Raw genomic sequence first — 22,383 nt, forward strand, 5'->3', positions numbered from 1 at the left:
TAGTATCTACCAAAAGTGATTCAAAGAAAGACCACTAGTAAACCACCAAGAGGGTACCTTAGGCTCACTGATGCACATGGTAACTGAAAGCTAGGTAGGACATCCGGTCACATTCCTCAGAAATCTCACTATGGCACGGAAACTTAAAGGACACCTGACCTGAGCAAGGGTACCTAATGTAAGCACTTTATGTTTATGCTGGATCCACATATTTTTGTGTGTTGCTTGTTCCCCCCTGGTCTCCATAATCACTCTTTGAAAAATTTGAATTTTGACTGATATCAAATTTTCAGATAATAAGAGGCAGGTTTGCTGCCCTGTTCCCTCCTATCACCCTCCCATTACCTTTTAAACAATACCAGCTGCCTGGCAGTCCCCTGGTCTATTTGGCTGCAGTAGTGTCTGAATCACACCAGAAACAAACATGCAGCTAATCTTGTCAGATCTAATAATGTTGTCAGAAACACCCTATCTGCTGCATACTTGTTCATGGTCTATGGCTAAAAATATTGAGAGACAGAGTATCAGCAGGACAGCCAGGCAATGTGCATTGTTTAAATAGTAAATAAATATGGCCTCCATATCTCTCTAACTTTAGTTGTAAGAGAAAGAAATGGGAGGGTGATAGGAGGAAACATTGCAACAAAGTTAAATTTTTTTCAAGAAGTACCGTATATTCCGGCGTATAAGACGACTGGGCGTATAAGACGACCCCCCAACTTTTCCAGTTAAAATATAGAGTTTGGGATATACTCGCCGTATAAGACTACCCCTCTTCCAAAGCACACCAAATTAAAATAAAAATGAAAAAATCATGTACTGGTGCTATGTATGAACAGATACTGGTGCTGTACTGTTTGTGTTGCATTGGTCAACTCTGGTCAGCTCTCCTTGTCTACCTGTTTATCAGAGCGATATGGAAGAATAGATTGTGCTCCCTCAGCATGGAGATCTGAGAGGCGGTAACAGGATAGGGCGTATCACTCGGCATCAATGACACCCGGTGTATAAGACGACCCCCAACTCTCCAGAAGATTTTCAAAGGTTAAAAAGTAGTCTTATACGCAGGAATATACAGTAATTACAAGGAACCAGGGGAAAAAGGTGAGGAACGGACAATGCACTGAGGTATGTGGATCCAGCATGAACATACCTCTGTGCTTAACTTAGATAGCTTTGCCTCGGGTGAGTTGTCCTTTAACCAGTTGCTGCCCCATGACGTGAAAATAAGTCTCTGCACTCTCTTCCCTACAAAATCCTAGATAACACTGTTTATTTATCTCTGAGCTGATAAAACGCTATATAGTTGAAAATAAATGACACCAAACCCCTCTCCTCCCCCAGGGAATTCAATGGCAGGGCTAGAGAGTAAAGTGTAAAATAAACATTCCAGGAGAAGACAGATGTAACAATTCAGTAGCTTATATCATTTGTTACTAATACATTATGAAAACAAACAAACTGTTTAAATAAACATGAAGTATAGACAAATAAAATGCGTGGGTTTAATGTACAATACAACTGTTTACATTAAAGCTATAATATATGAAAGTGGATAAATTGTGTATTTTTTTTACTTTTTTTCCCCTTATTTTACAAATATCAGCCACAAAAAGCCTAATTTGTCCTGAAAGAAACAATATATAGATCCGTTGTGATAATTATTGATAAAGTTATTGCCAAAGTTATCAGAGCTGAGATGAACTGTGAAAACGACCAGGGTGGGGAAGTGGTTAAAGGAATCCTGAAGTGAAAATAAACTGATGAAATAAAGAATTATATCTATAGTCTTGCTAAAAAGAATTTTTCTGGAATTCCATAGTCTTATTTTGTATTTTCCCTGGTTAAAATGTATGTTTAAAGAGAGCCCGAGGTAGGGATATAAAATAAAAAAAACCTACCGTATGCTACCTGATCCGGGGAGCGGGGCGTATTATCATGCCCTATGGCCCACATCTCCATACTTTCATTTTCGTGACCTCTGGGGTCAAGGCGCTGGAAGTAGAGTGAGCTGCTCTCTCAGCGTGCAGGGAGGCGGGGGAGTGGCCAGGCAGAGACAGCTGCCCGATGGCAGCTGTGGAAAGCCTGCAAAAACGCCCCCAGTGGGTGTTTTGAGTAGGGAATCACTCTACTGCTTTCACTTCAAGATTAGCGACAATTATTGTCACCAATTTCAGGAGTTTATAGTTTATATAGCGGTGGGGGTGGGGGGGATGACGACAACACAGAGGCATGTCATGAGGCAGAGAAAATGCCTCTGTGCCCCATCTGCCCCCCCTGTTGCACCGACTCGGTTGCATGAGGGCAATTGTTTTAATGTTATTCAGCTCCCATACTGACAAATCCAGAACTATTGATCTTGTTATCTGTTCCCTACAATGTAATTTCCTTAGATACACACAGAGTTGATTGAACTGTATGCATACATTAGAAAAATAATGCCAAGACCCAATATGGTGTAGTATATCGAAATGAGGACTGAACTAAAAGAAGTTTAAAGTTGTATGTTTTCAATTCAGGTAGATGGAGAGAAAGAGCCCAATCCCACTCACTTACAAAGCCACTTAAGGGTGGCAAAGTGTAGTCAATGAAGGAAGAAATGACATGGAGTAACTCTAAAGGACATTCGATGCAAAAAAATGTAAACAGATTTTACTCATCTGGGGCATCTTTCAGCCCATAGCAGCTGTCTCGTACCCTCGCCGCAGTCCAGTCCTCCCCATTGTCCCGCTGGCAAAGATAGCGACCCAGCTAGCGGGTCGAGGTCTTCTGGGCCTGTGCAGGCATCCCTTTTCCTTGCGTCCATGTCAATTACTGTGCAGGCACAGTATGCGCCAGATGACAAGGACGCGAGGGGAAGGAATGCCCATGCAGGTACAGAAGACCCGTCCCGCCAGCGTGGTCGCAATCTTCATGAGCGGCCAGCGGGACAACCTGGAGTTCCGGGGCTGCAACGAGGGCACAAGACGGCTGCTATGGGCTGGAAAAAGCCCCAGGTGAGTGAAATCTGTTCAATTTTTTCCGCATCGGAAGTCCTTTAAAGTGCTGGACTGAGGTGCCCAGAATGTGACCAGCACTTTAAAGATAGAGATGGCCCGAGCCTCCGATTTTAGGTTCGCAAACCGGGTTCGTGAAACTCTGCAAACGTTCGTGAACTTGCGAACTTTCGCGAATCGCAATAGACTTCAATGGGGAGGCGAACTTTGAAAACTAGAAACATTTATGCTGGCCACAAAAGTGATGGAAAAGATGTTTCAAGGGGTCTAACATCGGAGTTTTTGCATGGATGAGTGGGAAAGACGCCAAAAGTCCCGGGGAAAAATCTGGATTTGACGCAAAGCAGCGTTTTAAGGGCAGAAATAACTTTGAATGCTATATTGCAGGCCTAAATTGCTTTAAAACATTTTGCATGTGTATACATCAATCAGGAAGTGTAATTAGTGCACTGCTTCACACTGACACACCAAACTCACTGTGTAACACACCGCAAACAGCTGTTTGTGTTGTGACGGCCATGCTGGACTGGTGCGCACCATGGCGAGAGTGCAGGCGATAGTGGTTTTCAAGCCATATGGTCGCCAGGCTGAGGTAGCTCAATGACAGAACAACAGTGATTGTCCAGCTGATCGAATTTGGTCTGTCCACAATGAAGCAACGACCTTATTATCTTTGGTGTGCCACCCCCCGAGACACTCATATAGCCGGCGGTCAATCAGGGGCGTTCCTAGGGTCCTTGGAGATCGGTGGCACCTGGGGGCACTAGGTGGGGGCTATGTGCGCCGCGGCAAAAAAATGGGCGTGGTCATGCAGTGAGTGGGCGTGGCCATGGGTGGGGCCAATCGTACATTAGATTAGATCAGTGGTGGTGAACTTTTTGGAGGCCCAAACTGCAACCCACAAGTCACTTATCTATCGCAAAGTGGCAACAGCAATTTAAACTAAATACTAGGGATGGGACGACGAATCCGGCGAATCCACGAATCCCTCGAATATTAGGAAATATTCGAGATTCGTGGATTCGAATCCCGACGCCATTTTCTGATCGCCGAATCCGCCGCATCCCGACGCTGCATCGCCGCGCATCCGCCGCTTTACCCGTCCGCAATTGTCCTCCTTCCTCCCCCTGCAGCCTCCTCCGCTCGCCCGCCGCATAAATAAGAGGAAGCAGCCTCTCACCACCAGCGTGGAGCTCGGAGCGGCAGACCTCCTCCAGACTTCCTTATTTCCCCTAGTGACCGGCTCTTACTATGCGTCATCAGTAAGAGCCGGTCAGGTGGCCACTAGGGGGAACCAGGAAGTGAAGGGAGAAGTCTGCCGCTCTGGGCTCCACGCTGATGCTGGAGGTGAGAGGCTGCTTCTCCTTATTTATGCAGGGGGACGAGTGGAGGAGGCTGCGGGGGGAGGGAGGAGGATTACCCAGCTACCTATACTGCAGCCCCTCATAGCCTGCTACCTATACTGAAGCCCCCCATAGCCTGCTACCTCTACTGAACCTCCCATAGCCTGCTACCTATACTGAAGCCCCCCATACTGAAGCCCCCCGTAGCCTAACTATACTGAAGTCCCCCATGCTGAAGCCCCCCATAGCCTGCTATCTAGACTGAAGCCCCCCATAGCATGCTACCTATACTGAAGCCCCCCATACTGAAGCCCCCCATAGCCTGCTAACTATACTGAAGCCCCCATACTGAAGCCCCCCATAGCCTGCTAACTATACTGAAGCCCCCCATACTGAAGCCCCCCATAGCCTGCTACCTTTACTGAAGCCCCCCATACTGAAGCCCCCCATAGCCTGCTACCTATACTAAAGCAACCCCATAGCCTGCTACCTATACTAAAGCACCCCCATAGCCTGCTACCTATACTGAAGCCCCCCATACTGAAGCCCCCCATAGCCTGCTAACTATACTGAAGCCCCCCATAGCCTGCTACCTATACTGAAGCCCCCCATACTGAAGCCCCCCATAGCCTGCTACCTATACTAAAGCACCCCCATAGTCTGCTACCTATACTGAAGCCCCCCATAGCCTGCTAACTATACTGAAGGCCCCCATACTGAAGCCCCCCATAGCCTGCTAACTATACTGAAGCCCCCATAGCCTGCTTACTGTACTGAAGCCCCCCATAGTCTGTTACCTATACTGAAGCCCCCCATAGCCTGCTAACTATACTGAAGCCCCCCATAGCCTGCTAACTATACTGAAGCCCCCCATAGCCTGCTACCTATACTGAAGCACCCCATAGCCTGCTACCTATACTGAAGCACCCCATAACCTGCTACCTATACTGAAGCCCCCCATAGCCTGTTACCTATACTGAAGCCCCCCATAGCCTGCTACCTATACTGAAGCCCCCCATAGCCTGTTACCTATACTGAAGCCCCCTATAGCCTGCTACCTATACAGAAGCCCCCCATAGCCTGTTACCTATACTGAAGCCCCCCATAGCCTGCTAACTATATTAAAGCCCCCTATACCCTGCTACCTATACAGAAGGCCCCTATACCCTGCTGCCTATACTGAAGCCCTCCATAGCCTGCTACCTATACTGAAGCCCCCTATACCCTGCTACCTATACTGAAGGCCCCTATACCCTGCTGCCTATACTGAAGCCCCCCATAGCCTGCTACCTATACTGAAGCCCCCTATACCCTGCTACCTATACTGAAGGCCCCTATACCCTACTACCTATACTGAAGCCCCCTATACCCTGCTACCTATACTGAAGGCCCCTATACCCTGCTGCCTATACTGAAGCCCCCCATAGCCTGCTACCTATACTGAAGGCCCCTATACCCTGCTGCCTATACTGAAGGCCCCTATACCCTGCTGCCTATACTGAAGGCCCCTATACCCTGCTGCCTATACTGAAGGCCCTTTATACCCTGCTGCCTATACTGAAGGCCACATACCCTGCAACCTATAGTGAAGGCCCCTATACCCTGCAACCTATAGTGAAGGCCCCTATACCTTGCAACCTATAGTAAGGGCCCCTATACCTTGGTAGCTATACTGAAGACACCTTTACCTAGCTACCTATACTGCGGGCACCTATGCCTGGGTACCTTATACTGCGGGCAACTATACCATGGATCGCACAATTCTTATGCGCAGGATTCGTTAGATTCGGGATTCGAAAGGTTCGAGATATTCGAGAACCTTTTTAGATTCGGATCCGGATTCGGATTCGAAGAAATTGTGGATTCGTCCCATCCCTACTAAATACTATACAAACGTTTTAACACATACATGAACATTATGGAAAATCCAAGTTGAAAAACTGAAAAGCTAAACAATTTCATCCATCCTACTCCTGAAAAAATATATTCATTTTTTTAGAACCTCACGGTTTTATTTTCTGTTTTAAAAAGCTAAAAAAGTAGGTTTAATGCTATTGTCTCATATGATGATGATTCAGCTTTTCCCATAGTCTCGCAGTTAGCAATCATGTGACCCCCAACAAGACAAATTCAGCAATCATGAGGCCCCTATCAAGACAAATTCAGAAATCATGAGGCCCCCAACAAGACAAATTCAGCAATCATGAGGCCCCTATCAAGACAAATTCAGAAATCATGAGGCCCCCAACAAGACAAATTCAGCAATCATGAGGCCCCCAACATGACAAAGTCAGCAAGCGTGAGGCCCCCAACAAGACAAATTCAGCAATCTTGAGGCCCCCAACAAGACAAATTCAGCAGTCATGAGCCACATAAATAGACAGCATTTCACATAAATAGGCAGAATGCCCCCTTAATATGGTAGACACCTCTCACCTGGCTTCTGAATTCTCCTCTACTGGCTGCTGTACCTGGCAATACTGTTTTTGGCTGGATTGGGGATGATGTGTGAGCTGAAAGGCCTGGCAGTGATGCTGTGGCCTGGCTGGCGGTGATGCTGTGGCCGATGTTGTGGCTGGGTTGGCTGGCAGTGATGCTGGGCTGTGCTTGGCTGGTTAAAGTAAATGCTGGCCTGACTGGTGGTGATGCTGTGGCCTTTTTGATAGTGATTCTGGGCTAGTTGGCTGGTGGTGATGCTGGGCTGGCTGGCCTGGATAGTTTAGGTAGCGACAGGTGCCCCCTAGTTAAGGTATCGCCAGGAGTACCCCAGTTCAGTTAGTGACAGGAGCCCCCCAGTTCAGTTAGTGACAGGAGCCCCCCAGTGTAGGCAGTGACAGGAGCCCCCAGTTTAGGTAGTGACAGGCACCCCCCAGTTAGGTAGTGACAGGCACCCCCCAGTTAGGTAGTGAGTGACAGCAGGGACCCCCAGTTGGGTAGTGAGTGACAGCAGGGACCCCCAGTTTGGTAGTGAGTGACAGCAGGGACCCCAGTTAGATAGTGAGTGACAGCAGGGACCCCCAGTTAAATAGTGAGTGACAGCAGGGACCCCCGTTTAGATAGTGACAGCAGGGACCCCCAGTTAAATAGTGAGTGACAACAGGGACCCCCAGTTAAATAGTGAGTGACAGCAGGGACCCCCGTTTAGATAGTGAGTGACAGCAGGGATCCCCGTTTAGATAGTGAGTGACAGCAGGGACCCCCGTTAGGTAGTGAGTGACAGCAGGGACCCCCGTTAAGTAGTGAGTGACAGCAGGGACCCCCGTTAGGTAGTGAGTGACAGTAGGGACCCCCGTTAGGTAGTGAGTGACAGCAGGGACCCCTGTTAGGTAGTGAGTGACAGCAGGGACCCCCAGTTAAATAGTGAGTGACAGCAGGGACCCCCGTTAGGTAGTGAGTGACAGCAGGGACCCCCAGTTAAATAGTGAGTGACAGCAGGGACCCCCGTTAGGTAGTGAGTGACAGCAGGGACCCCCGTTAGGTAATGAGTGACAGCAGGGACCCCAGTTAGGTAGTGAGTGAATGCAGGGACCCCCATTAGGTAGCGAGTGAGTGACAGGGACCCCCGTTAGGTAGTGAGTGACAGGCGCGCTCCCCACCCCGCCTACCTTGCCGCATCAGACCTCAGGATCAGCGGGCGACCTGACCAGATAGAGTGGGCGCCGGGCACAAATATGCAGAAGTGATGTCACTTCCGCATATCAGCGGTGTCCGCTAGGTCCTAGCGCCCGCTCTATCTGGTCGCCCGGCGCTGATCGAGGTCTGAATGGCAGCGGGGACAGCGGAGCGGAGCAGGGCAGAGTGGGGCAGCGGCGGCCGGGAGATCCGTGGCACCCCAGGACAGATTGGGGCCGCGGGCCCCCCCAAAATAGGGCTAGCGACGCCCCTGGGTCATTGCTTCATTGTGATACGCAAGCCCCTTCACCGCAGCAAGGTAACGATCATGAAGGGAAATTGACACATGTACGTGCCTTTTGTTTTGTTGTTGCCACCGCAGTGCAGCCAGAAAAATTAGGCAGGCATGTATACGCACCAGAAAAATTATTATAGCGGCCGCTGCTAGCAACAGCCTTAAAAATTCAGGAATCCGCCTGGAGTCCTGGTGGACCCTGTTGGTGGTGGCAGAGCAGGCAGAGATGCTGTGTGGGGAACGACTTAGTTTTGGGGCAGGCCTGAGCGTGCTTTGCAGACCAGGCATCCGTGGTCAGATGGACCCTTGACTAAAGATGTGGCGAACTGTTTGCCCAGCGAACATCTCTGGGGCTTTTACTACTTCCGGGTCGCACTGACCCGGAGTAGTACGCCTGTGCTGCCCGGCGGAGCGCGTCCTAGATCACGTTCCTGTTGCCGGGCACTCTCTGCGCATGAGCGTGTCGTCGTTCATGACGTCACGCTCATGCGCAGAAAGTGCCCGCCAACAGGAGCGCGATCTAGGACGCGCTCCGCCAGGCAGCGCAGGCGTACTACTCCGGGTCAGTGCGACCCGGAAGTAGTAAAAGCCCCAGGGATTTAGAGATGTTCGCCGGCGAACGGTTCGGGAACCGTTCGCCACATCTCTACCCTTGACCCAACGCTGTGTGTCAGAGATGTCACCACTTGCCTTTCAACATCACGGTACAGTTTAGGTATCGTCTTTTTTGAGAAAAAATTGCGGCCTGGTATCTTCCACTGCGGTGTGTGGCTTTGCTTTTGTGTGCTGCTTTTCCTCAGGTGGTCATCCCATTGCAGTTTATGCTTTGTAATCATGTGCCTTCGTAAGGTAGTTGTCCCTACGTGGGTCTTGGTCTTTCCATGGCTCAATTTTTTGGTGGCATAGAGTACAGATGGCATTTCTCTCATCTGAGGCAGACACACAAAAACATTTCCACACCGCTGAGCCCTGGTGTGATGGCACTTTGGTGGTGGCGGCCGACTGAGTGTTAAGTGGGGTGCCAGAATCAGAGCAGGAAGAGGAAGATATGTCACGCTTCCGTGCGGAAGCTGAGAAAGATGAGGTGTTCTGTGTTAGTCAACTACGTCCTGACAATATTGGGGGTTGATGGCACGTGCCTTCTTCTGAACACTGTGCTTTGGTCGAAGGCCACATGAAATCACGACAGCGCGACCTCGAACAGACCTGCCGGGTGGCCTGCCTCTGGCTCTGCCTTTTGTTTTGTCCATATTGGGGGGGATGAAGTGAAAGGTATGCACTGACTTGACTAATACAATGTACGATTACACAGGTGCAGTGAACAGGTATGCAGTGACTGCTGGTACAACAATGTACGGTTACACAGGTGCAGTGAACAGGTTGCAGTAACTGGTATTACAAATGTGCAGCTGCCTGTCACACACACACACACACACACACACACACACACACACACACAGGTACCCTAAACAGGTGCAATGACTGGTGGTATTAACATTGCGTGCGCTCACGTAGGTATAGGTAGATAGGTGCACTGAACAGGTGCAGTGATTGGGATTACAAATGTGCAGCTGCCTGTCAGACACACACACAGGTAGTCACTGAATGTGCTGGGCCTGGCAGTGGCACAGAAGAAATTAAGGTGCCAAAGGCTAGATGCGACTGACTGACAGGGCTGTATATAATGCCACAAGTGGGCCACACAAAAAAAAAATAGATCACAAGAACAACATTAGCTCTCAAAAGAGCTGTTGTGGGGTGCTTTTTTTTTTAGCAATATGAATCAGCAAGGAGCAAGCTAACAAGCCTACAAGAGCCTAACTAGCTTTCCCTATGTGAGTCTGCAGCAGCTCTCCCTTCTCTAATTACTGTAGGCACACAAGTGAGTCCAATGCCTGACGCTGCCTGCCTTTTATAAGGGGGGGTGGGGCTCAAGGAGGGAGTGTAGCCTGATTGGCTACAATGTGCCTGCTGACTGTGATGTAGAGGGTCAAAGTTGACCCTAATGATGCACTATGGGGGCGAACCGAACTTCCGCAAAAGTTTGCGGTTCTCCGCGATCGCGAACCACAGAGGTTCACCGGGAACTGTTCGCCGGCGAACAGTTCGGGCCATCTGTATTTAAGGATACTCCATATCTTGTTTTTGCCTGATGAAGCGAGCTTGTCCTGTGAAACACTTTTAACTTTCAGTAGCATTTTCCAATAAAGTATAAAAACGAATACAGTTGACTTTCATCTGGTGAGGTAAATGCACCCTTACTTCCCTTTTAAACTGTTTTTAAATATTTTATATCCATTGGGGCCTCTATTTTTCCTTAGAAGTATATATTGGTGCTCCATGCAATGCTATTAAAATGTTTCACTTTAATGGATTTCTAAAGCTGACTGAAGCTTCAGGTGTAATTCATACATGCAATGTATAGAGCTGCAGTGTACATCCCAAAAATGTACAGATAAGTTAATTATCTCCCCCCTAAAATTGGTCCTAGACTATGATACATACACTACATGATACATACATAGACATATGTCCTCTGAGGGACAGTTAAATTGACAAGCCATATACTGTACTCTGTACAGCGCTGCAGAAGATGCCGATGCTACATAAATACTAAATAATAATAATATTTTTTTTTAATTTTCAGGAAACAGTCAGCAGCTGGCTCTCCTTGTACTCTGTCCCCAAATGGAGGAACATGCTGTATTCCGGCAGAACTGGCTAATGGGGTAAGTGAAAATTATTTTTCATTTTATTCCCCATTCAGAATGTACCGCCTGTATGTTGGAAAGATGGATGAAAGATGGTGAGCAAATTAACCAGTGGTCTTTAAAGAGACTCTGAAGTCTCCAGAATATGAGGTTTTTACTTTAAAAACCTCATTAACATTAATGCTCCTCTTAAAACGCCGCAGAACCACGACTGAAAAGCCCCTCAAACACCCCAAACTTCAAAATAGAAGTCCAAAAAATGATGCATCGTTGATATCCAAGACATTTTCAAATTGAATGTAATTACAAATGACCTTCCCATGCTTAATGCTAAAATAATACAAATTTGTTTTGTTTTGTAGCAACTGTGATGTTTGCCATGTGATGAATGGAAAAGCCTCAAATTCTTATTTCTTTGCTCTTGTAACTGTCTCAGGAAGTAGGAAAACATTACTTGCCTTCCCAGTGAAAAATGCAGCAAATGAATTTTTCTACTGGTAGTGAGCAACCGAGCATTTATATCTAAAGCTATGTGCAAATCCTAGATTTTCAGACTAAGGCCTCGATACACTAAACGTCGCACCGTCCGCGTGCAAAGTATGCTTATCAGGCTATTTTGCATGTGGACGGTGCAACGTTTAGCGCGCACCGCGTGGCGCTAACCTTTGCGCACACCAATGCTTGCACGCATATTAGCACGTGAAGAGCCTGTTTTTGCATCCTAAGTACCTTTTCACTGGCGTGCTAACACTTAGCATCCTTTAGTGAATTGAGGCCTAAGTGCTTATTTGTTCCCTTCTTTGTATGACTGAATGCGCTGCTCACCATCTCATCTGTACACTGATTGCAGGTAGAATGTCATCTAAAGGGATCATGCAATATTATTAGTGGTGACATTTGTTCCCTGTGTGTGCATAACTTAATAATAATAATCCGAACATTTGTATAGCGCTTTTCTCCTGTCGGACTCAAAGCGCTCAAGAGCTGCAGCCACTGGGACGCGCTCAAGAGGCCACCCTGCAGTGTTAGGGAGTCTTGCCTTGAACTCCTTACTGAATAGGTACTTGACCTAGCCAGGATTCGAACCCTGGTCTCCCATGTCAAAGGCAGAGCCCTTAACCAGTACACTTTCCAGCCACTACCTTAAGGGATGACAGAGAAGGACAATGAATTTGTGTTTTACAACCTTGGGCTTCTCTGCTGTGCAATAAACATATTGCATCTTTTACTTCTTATTTTCAGCCGACCTCACTTTATCTCATGATTTACAAACATTTAAGCTGTGGTTCACTGATAATGTTTACAATTTTTCTTGAATTTGGGTATTTTGATTGTTTAAGATGGTAAAATTTTAATAAAAACAATTGCTGGAGGGCTTCCCACCAGAGGCATACTAACCTCAACCCCACACATGCAGGACATGGTAATGAGCAGACAAAGATGCGTTAAGATTGCCTGCTCTTACCAGCAGCCTTATGCTTGTCAGCAGTGGGAGAGGGGTGTTGGGGAAAGGAGGTGGGGTCTCCCAACCCACTCAAACTGTGCTCATCAAGCTCTTTTGATATTCTGTAGTCTGAAGTCATGTCTGGTGATGAGGGTAAGAGGTTTATTGTGCTGCTCCATTGTTCCATTTGATAATGGAGTGATCATATAAGCACTCCTGCCACCTGCAAATCTTCACCTCAAGACTTTTCCTTCATTTTGGGGAAGCAATCATCAGGTTTAACTTTACTTTTCTACCTGTATGTGTAACCTACAAATATTAAACTCATTTGATGTGATTTTTTTTTGTCCATACTTGTATACAGTATATGCTACTGTTACACTAATTACTTAGCTGTTTCCATGTCTTTACAGCTTCTGACCCCAGGAAGAACGGATTCACATACAGTGCATACACAATTTGTGTCTCAGGTAAATAGTTCTAAAAAGTGTAGCACATATTCAAAAAAAAGGCAAAGAAAACGCAGGGAAGAAAGAAAATATATTTGTTTTTGCACGTAGGGCACAACTGCCAAGACTGCTAATGCCAATTTGTCATCTGCATATTCATATTTATTTTTACTCATTTTACAATGTTGTGAATTGGTACCCCCATCCCAGTGAACAGTCCCCTGTCCCCACTGCCGACTACTCTGTTAGGGACGATTGCTCAATCATAATATGGTAAACAAGAAATGGAACATAGCAGCATATAGCACCAAATGCAGTAAGTATTCCCTGCGTTCAAATAAAAAACCTAATAATGACTGGGGAATGCATAGCTGCTAACCAGCAGGTGGTAAGGTAAGGTGGGAGTTACAATCTAGAATAAAGTGTGAGATCGGATTTAAGTGTACCTAATGAATAAATGAGATACTTGCCTATGAAGACGGAAGCCTCTAAATCCTCCAATGATTTATTGTGTCCACCTGTAGACCACCGTTGCCACAAACGGACCCGGCACATATCCAACAAGCTCCCCACTGTCTACGCGCTCCCCGCTGTGTTCAAGAGAATCCCGGGCAGTGGTGGTGGTCTCAAGTAGGACACAGCAAGCCTCTGGAGAATCCAAAGGCTTCTCTCATCAAAGGCAAGGAGCTCATATTTTTCATTAAGTTCTTCTTGGGTTTGTCTTAAACTTTGTCTGGACATGAGCCTCAAAATAACTAATAATAAATCATATAATTGTCCTGCACATCCAGCACTTACTGAAAACTATAGTTCATGGTGCATCAAGTCTGCCATCTAGTGTGCATATGCATATCTTTAGTGATATTTTCTCTACTGTTCTATAGTGTGTATGAAAACATCAAATTTACCTGTGATTATCAAAAACCTAATACAATGTGTCTGTGTTTCCATTGAGTTAAATTAAATATGATTAGAACACAATAACAATGATTTAAAAATTGGATCAAAAAACTTTCAAAACACCCCACAATTTCTTTGCAATGCCATTAACCACTTCAGAACTAGATCTTGTTTCCCTCTTGTGGACCAGAGCAGTTTTGACATTTTAGCTATGTCCCTTTTATTGTATGGCATTTTTTCCCTCAAACAATTTTGTTTTCTATGTATTTTAATGGGGAAATTAGAAACAAAAACAAATTTCTCAGTTTTTTACCAATTCCGGTTTAAAAATAAAAAGCACTATTGTAGATAAAAAATACACAAATGTTGTTTGGCTATTTCTACCGTTTATCGCAAAATTTAAGATTATATTCCTGTCACAATTTATGGTGAGGATATTTGATTCTGCAATAATGCTACGGTGTGTATTTTTCACAATGGACTGAGAAAATATAAGTATTTTTAATGGTAAGAATCAGTCCTATTGGCTCTGGGATTGGACAAAATAATGGAAACACCTTGAAAATCAACAAAATATTTTAATATGGTGTAGGTCCACCTTTTGCGGCAATTACAGCCTCAATTCTCTGAGGTGTTGATTCATAGAAATTGTGAATTGTGTAAATGCTCAATAATTTGAGGTCTGGGGATTGTGGTGGCCAGATGAGATGCTCAACTTCATTAGAATGTTCCTCGTGCCATTCTTTAACAATTCTAGCTGTATGGATTGGGGCATTATCATCTTGAAAGATGGCATTCCCCTTCGGAAACAGTTCTTGAATCATAGGATGAACTTGGTCATCCAAAATTCCTAAATAGTCTCGGCTGTTAATTCTTCCATGAAGGGAAATCATTGGCCCGGCGGATTTCCAGCAAATAGCACCCCAGATCATCACAGATTCCACACCATGTTTTACGGTTGGGAGAAGGCAGTCTGGATGAAATGCTTCTTTCGGCTGTCTCCAAACGTACATTCGGCCGGAGGTCAGAAATAAGGTAAACGTTCATTCGTCAGACTAAATCACATTTTTCCACTGCTCGAGGGACCAATTCTGGTGGTTTCTACACCACTCTAAACGCTTTGAAACATTTGTCTTTGAGAGCAGAGGTTTTCTAATTGCAGTTCTTCTGTGGAATCCAGATTTGTGCAGCTCCCGACGAACAGTTTTTGTGGAAACTGGGGTCTGTAGGTGTTCATTCAGCTTTGCAGTGATTTTAGGAGCCGTGGTCTTGCAAGCTTTTCTAACAGTTTGATTTAGAGTCCGATGGTCTATCTCAGACAACTTCGACTTTCGGCCACAACTGTGCTTTGCTGAGGAAGTTTTTCCTTCTCTTTCAAAGGCAGTCATTACTATTGAGACAGTATCTGAAATGCCAAGCATTTGGGCAGTTTCTGTTACAGTAGCGCTTGCCATACGAGCACAAACAATTTGGCCGCTTTGAAAGTCTGAGAGATCTGCCATTTTTATAAATTATAACCAACTTTTGTTTAAATATCTGTAAAAAAAAAAATATTATTTTAATTAAACATATCAAATAACAAAAATAATAAACAAAAAAAAAATGTAACATATGTCAAGTTTTGATTGCTTAAAACATGTTGAAAGATTATGATGCCAAAATGTTAGGTGTTTTCATTATTTTGTCCAACCCCTGTATATTTCCTTTCACTAATTAGTGCTGCAGCAGATAGTGCCAGAAGTGTGCACAGGAGCAAGCCCAATCATTCACAGCTGTGCTTCTGCTACAAGATGCATATCTACTTCCTTGTGGCTTAGATAAAGTCAAAGAGGACCTAGATACAATTTACTGGTGGATAAAGTGGTTAAAATACTTAAAGAGGAACTCCAGTGAAAATAATGTAATAAAAAAGTGCTTCATTTTTACAATAATTATGTATAAATGATTTAGTCAGTGTTTGCTCATTGTAAAATCTTTCCTCTCCCAGATTCACATTCTGACATTTATTACATGGTGACATTGTTACTGTGGGCAGGTTATGTAGCTGTTTCTAGCTGTTCTGGCTGTTACAGACAGCTGTAAACAGCCATTTCCTGTCTGTGAGCCTTGTTACATTGTGGCAGTTTGCCCAGAGTACCACGGTACTCAGAGCTTCTTGTGGGAGGGGTTTCAGCACAAAATCAATCATACAGCGCCCCCTGATGGTCTGTTTGTGAAATGCAATAGATTTGTCATGTAAAAGGGGGTATCAGCTACCGATTGGGATAAAGTTAAATTCTTGGTCGGAGTTTCTCTTTAAGATGTGCGATAAACTCAAACCTGCTGGTAGAAATTGCTGCAGCCACATTCTGATTAGAGATGGCCCGAACGGTTCGCTGGCGAATGGTTCCAGGCGAACTTCCGGGGGTTCGCGATCACGGAGAACCGTGAACTTTACCGGAAGTTCGATTCACCCCCATAGTGCACCATTAGGGTCAACTTTGACCCTCCACATCACAGTCAGCAGGCACATTGTAGCCAAACAGGCTACACTCCCTCCTGGAGCCACTCCCCCCCTTATAAAAGGCAGGCATCGCCGGCCATTTTACTCACTCGTGTGCCTGCAGTAAACAGAGAAGGGACAGCTGCTGCAGACTCTCTCATAGGGAAAGATTAGTTAGGCTCTTGTAGGCTACTTAGCTTGATCCTTGCTTATTGCTAAAATAGCACCCCACAACAGCTCCTTTAAGAGCTAATCTTGTTCTTGTTATCTATTTTTTTTTCTGTGTGTCCCACTGACACTTGTGTTGCATAGAAAGCCTTCATAATTCATACTGTGTGTGCCACTGCCAGGCCCAGCGCATTCAGTGACTACCTGTGTGTGTGACAGGTGCACATTACCCATCACTGCATATACCTACCTGTTGTTCACTGTGCACCCACCCACCTACGTGAGCGCATGCAGTGTCACTGTGCCTGTCCTCTACCTGTCTGTGTGTGACAGGTGCACATTGTAATACCCATCACTGCATATACCTACCTGTTGTGTTCAGTGCACCTACCTCATCACTGCATATACCTACCTGTTCTGTTCAGTGCACCCACCTCATCACTGCATATACCTACCTGTTGTGTTCAGTTCACCCACCTCATCACTGTATATACCTACCTGTTGTGTTCAGTGCACCCACATACCTACGTGAGTGCACGCAGTGTGATATACAACTCTGTGCATACCTGTTAACTGCACCTGTGTGACTGTACATTGTATAATACCTGGCAGTCAGTGCATACCTTTCACTTGAATGGATGGCAGACTTGCCCTCCAGAATAGATTCTCGTTACAGGTAGTACAGTCTATCAGTGTCATCTACAGCAGGGCCTCGAAAGTCCTCCTTTTGGTCACTACCTCGGGATGTGCATGCCATGCCTGCTGCCTTCCTTGGATGTGTGGTGGTGGTAGCCGTTTCTTAGGCTCCCACTCAGGACCGGAATCGAACCCTGATTCCCCGGCCATTACCCGTGGTCACTCACAATGGCAGACTTGCCCTCCATAAAAGATTCTCGTTGCAGGTACTGAACAGCAAGCAGAAGAAGTATTTAAAAAAATAGATGTAAGCTTTAACAATGGTAGAGAAAGAACCATTGAAAGTTGATAAGGCAGTCAGACATTACCTGACATCACTGAGTGAGGAAGAGCAATCTCGCCATGGTGCGCACCAGTCCAGCACGGCCGTCACTACGCAAACAGCTTCCCATGCCATCCTCTGGTCCTCCGTTGCCGAGCTCAGATGCCCCCCCCCCCCCCCCCTGAAGATTACCAACAAGGGCATGTCAGAATGAATATTGGAGCTGTGCCTCTCTGCAGGCACAAGTGTTACTGTACTGCTCCTGCACGAATATGGCCATGCACTTACATTAGGCCAGAGCTGCTTGTACAGCTCCATGCTACTGCTCAGTCACGGCCATTATCATGCTGGTGCGGCACGGTCACACTACTGCCTGTAAAAGAGCATGGCCTGGATCTTCCTGAAGGTACCAGCAAGCGTTGTCAGCTGCAAGGAGGACACAGGAAGCCTCTGCTGCATCCAGAGGCTTCCCTCTTCTTCAGTAAATATGTTCCCCATAAAGAATAAGCGACTGGGTGTCGCTAGAAATAATAAACACATATATAAGTAGATAAATACTACTTCTACTTACATAACAGATGTATTGTGCTATCCACATAGTGATTCCTGTGAATTTTATAAAGGAAAAGCAGAAAATCCTATTCTAGGCAGTGGCCATCTTGACAAGCTAATGCTGACATCATATCCTCCCTAACTCTTGTTTCCCCCCCCCCCCTCCCTTCTCTTGCTCATTGTGTATTCATTAGCTGACCTACTCCCAGAGTCTTCAGACACTCCCACTGAGATGTATACCTCAGAGGGTGTTTCTGATAAGCAGCTAGGCAGGGAAATAAATGGAAGAGGAGGAATATATTATAGATAAAAAGAACTCCCAGCATTCAACTCTTTGGCACTGTTTGGCACTAGGGCCAGTGCTCCTAAAGTATGTGATAACTACAAACCATAGCAGCAGAAAAAGTTTTGCAAGTTTTGAATGCAGGATTAGCATCTTTATCACTTAATACACTCAGACCAGTTTCTGTTGAAATTTGATTTTTATGGTGACAATACCGCTTTAAATAGGAGAAGCTGAGGATTTAGACTGCCTGTCATATCTTTACTGCTTTCTGTGTCCCCAGGGTAGCGCTTGCTTCACCTCTTGTCACAGGGGGTAAGCAAATCTTTTTTGACTAACAGAACACGCTACATTAAAGGTTATCTGAAGTGACATATAACATGGTGAGAGTAATGTGTATGTATAGTTCCAGTCCTACTGAGAGCTAGGCTGTACTCCTTTCTTTAGTGTTCTTAGTGTAGCAGACTAGCAGTTAATACTCCAGGGCATTTTCTCTGCAGCTGAACTGCAGGGCAGCTGTAGGACTACAGAATAGATACAATTTGTTATCCCATCAGTTTGCTTTCACTGCAATTTTGCAGACGTTCTTCATTCTATCCAATACTATCACATCACTTCAGCTAAGCTCACATGCAGTGTGCTAAACTTTCACAAGTATTTATTTCTCCATTCCTATTGTTTGTCTGTTTACAAAGCCCTGCTCACAGTTAAAATACCCAATTCTAAATCAAAATCGGACACTCTGTTCTATTTATGTGACTGGAGTTAGATTTTAATAACGTTTCTAAGAAATAGTGCTGGTATGAATTGCTGAGGGACTGTTAACTTCTGGCTGTACAGCTTTCTCTACAGAACTTGTACTTGCACAAGTGCACATGCACTTGTGCACATGCACTTCTCTTTTGTTATGTTTTTTTGTTAATATATATGTATTTTAAAATGTATGCTTTCTGTGTTTCAGCCTATCCTGTTTTGGGGCAGAACGCGTGAAAATCTAAATGACATGATTATGATCGAGCCAATCCATGGTTGGGAAGGACAGGAAATCCGATCTTATGGACATGTGGTCATGTCTTCTTTAGCGGTAATGCAAATAAGTCACACCCAGGTATGATATTCAGTAATGCATATCCTTTCTTCATTTGAATAATAATATGTCAGTATGGTGTGGAGAATGACACTTTACAAGTAAATAATTAGGAATTAGCATTTAGGAAGTAAAGTCAAATATGTACGTTTTCAGAGTGCGCAAAGATCGGGACCTGATCCCTTGATTACAGTTAGCGGTTGAGTTTTATACAGACAGGTCACTAGACTGATTCAGGAGATTTTCCTTTTATAATGTTAACCTTCCTGGCAGTATGACTCTTTTCTGATTTAAGGGTCATAAAGAAGTACAATTTTTTCATGCGTGTTTAGACCCTAAAAACAGGAAAGAGGGATCTGCAGCAGCCCCTGTACTTACTTACTCACCTCCCCGGGATTACCGCTTCCAGCAACTTTTTTCTTTTTCTCCGAGCCTGCCTCAGGCTGAAAGTGAATGGGTCAGCTGCACATTTTGTTACAAAATGCATGCAGCATATGTTCCCGGACCCGCACTGGTTCGGAACGCATGCAGTGTGAACATCACACTGCAGTCTATGCACTGTCTGATGTCGTGCGTGTCGGCCTCCTGCACGCTTTGCCGAAATCCGGACGGCAACGCGTGCAGTGTGAACGGGGCCTCAGAGTGACACTGCAGGTCACAAGCGGTGTACAGATGCGACACTCAGCTACAGCCAACCAGAAAGCAGAGTTCAATGGAAGGGGAGCACGATGAAGCAGCTTCTTGCATGCGTACAAAGCGCAAGTAAGGTATGCTCATCCGTTGCTCATTAGTTGGTTTTTACTTAAAAAGGTGAGAAACAGAAAATAAGAGTAATGAGTTCCTAAGATTGAGTAAAGCCTCTTTCATGCTATATGCATTGCTGTGCGTATTGCAGCAACATTTATACCGGTAGTTTGCGATATGCAAGAACAGCAGAAGTGTATAGACTGCACTGTCCAACATTCTCACTTTTGTGTTGCGCAGTGGTGGTTTGCGATAACGCACTGCTGCATGTATTTTTGCAAAATACACAACCCTGACTCATTCACTGTATTGAATAGGATTTGCAGTGTAACAAGTGAAAACACAGGTGGCTTGTGATGGAATGCATTGTGTTGCAAACACACGACCATCTGTGTTTGATAATGTAAACCAGGCCAAAAAAAGGACTCTGGGACACATTTATCAAAACGAATGCAAGAAAAGGTGGGGTAGAATTGGTGCAAAAATTGGTTGATTGGTCGCTCTGAACACTTGACTAATTAGCCTGCTCTTGTTTTGTTCCACATTTGCTCCAATTCACCTTGCACTGGTTTTGTTAAACCTGTCCCTTAGTCTATTGTTAGAGATAAGTAAACTCTAGCTGGAGGGGTCTGGTGCTCTTGTATGGCCTGTAAGGAAGGGGGGTGGGACGGGCAGTGTTATGCTAGGTACACAAGTTACGTTTTCTTGGTCGATTCTGCAGTTCGATCAATTTTTGGTTCATTTTTCTGCTCGATTTCCCGCTCGATTCTCTTATCTTTTCTTATCAATTTCCATTCACTCCTATGAGAAAACGAGCAGTAAAATGATCAAAAGTAATATCGGACATGATGGAAATTATCAATCGAACGCATCTATCGAATGCAAAAACGCAACGTGTGTACCTAGCATTGGATTCCCTAGATTACCTGTCCTGTAGTTTGCAGATCATAGAGTTCTAAGAACTCATCTTTGACCTTTGGGAGGCAGCCAAATAGCAAAAGCTGATAAGTAGCACACACCTGTCGATTGTGTCTGGGAATTGCAATCGGTTGAAGTCTAAAGGCTCATACACACATCAGACCATAGTCTTTTGAAAATGAAAGATCACAGACCAATTTTACCCCCTTCCATGTAGTATGAGAGCCATACCTACACAGTCTATTCTATGGAGCTGAACTCCCCATCAGACAGAAATCTTTGCCGGAACGGAAAAGCTATAGCGGTAATCGGAAATAGCGGAATTTCTATGCGGAATTCCATCGGAATTTAACCACTTAAGGACCACGGGATTTTCTTCTGATCGGTGCTGCGTGGACTCTCCAGCCCGCAGCACCGATCAGGAAATAGCCAGGGCGATCAGACTTCCCCCCTTTTTTCCCCACTAGGGGGATGTCCTGCTGGGGGGGTCTGATCGCCGCCGGCTACCCGCACTTTCCGGGAGGGGCTCTTCAAAGCCCCCCTCCGCAGTGCTTTCCGCCCTCCCCGGCTTTCCCTCCCTCTCCCTTACCCTGTGAGCGGCGCAGGACGGATATCCGTCCTGCGCCTGATAGGATAGGCTTCTGCCTATCAGATGCTGGCGATCTCCGGCCAGTCAGAGGCCGGGAATCGCCGATCTACGTCATGGCGCTGCTGCGTGTGATGTAAACAGCGGGGATTTCTTCCCCGCATGTTTACATTATGCGTGCGAGCCTATTGGCGTTAGGCGGTCGTTAAGTGGTTAAGCAGCAGCGTGTAAAAGCTGCATTAGCCAATCAGAAGGATCGGATGGGATAGACCCATCACAGAAGCTTAAAACATGCTGATTTCTGCATTAAAAACAGAATCTCTGCACCAATTAGAGTCTTAACAAAAACAAACCAATCCTACATTAGCAACCAGCTCCTAGCTACCTTTCATCAGCTATTCCACCCATTTTGTATATAATGCTGGGCATACACAGACAGTTTTTTCCTTATCAATCGAGCCGCTGATGGCTCGATTGATAAAATCCGACAGGTCCGATGACTCGCCGGATAGATTCCCCGCTCGATCCCCGAGCGGCTGATAAGGCATGCCCACGGGGACGAGCGGGAATCGATCAGCACGCGCACGTGGACGAGCGGTAATGCACCGGCATCCATACTAGTGCATAAACTGTCCGTGTATGCCCAGCATAAGAGAGGTGTGACAGTCACGAAGCTTGTGTGTTTCAGTCTGGTGTTGGGGAGAGGATAGACAAACCCACATTAGTTGTTTTAACATAAAACAATAGTCTTTTTAAAGACTGTGTATAAATCAAAAGTCTTTTTAAAGAATCAAGGCTCGACATGTGGGTGGCCACAATCTTAGATGCAAGGGGAAAATGCAGCAGTTCATACCC

At 45.6% G+C, this 22,383-nt stretch overlaps 1 protein-coding gene across 1 annotated transcript in view; it reads left to right on the forward strand.

The window, feature by feature from the left end:
• LOC137521462 (probable pleckstrin homology domain-containing family N member 1) overlaps nucleotides 1-22,383 on the forward strand; it is a 124,218-nt gene that overhangs the window by 39,159 nt on the left and 62,676 nt on the right. The window contains exons 2-4 of the mRNA XM_068240754.1: nucleotides 10,894-10,975; nucleotides 12,815-12,871; nucleotides 19,155-19,301. Of these exons, the coding sequence (XP_068096855.1) occupies nucleotides 10,894-10,975; nucleotides 12,815-12,871; nucleotides 19,155-19,301 (286 nt within the window). The remainder of the gene's footprint in view (nucleotides 1-10,893; nucleotides 10,976-12,814; nucleotides 12,872-19,154; nucleotides 19,302-22,383) is intronic.

Source organism: Hyperolius riggenbachi, chromosome 6 (genome assembly GCF_040937935.1).
Source record: "Hyperolius riggenbachi isolate aHypRig1 chromosome 6, aHypRig1.pri, whole genome shotgun sequence".
Classification (NCBI taxonomy): Eukaryota; Metazoa; Chordata; class Amphibia; order Anura; family Hyperoliidae; genus Hyperolius; species Hyperolius riggenbachi.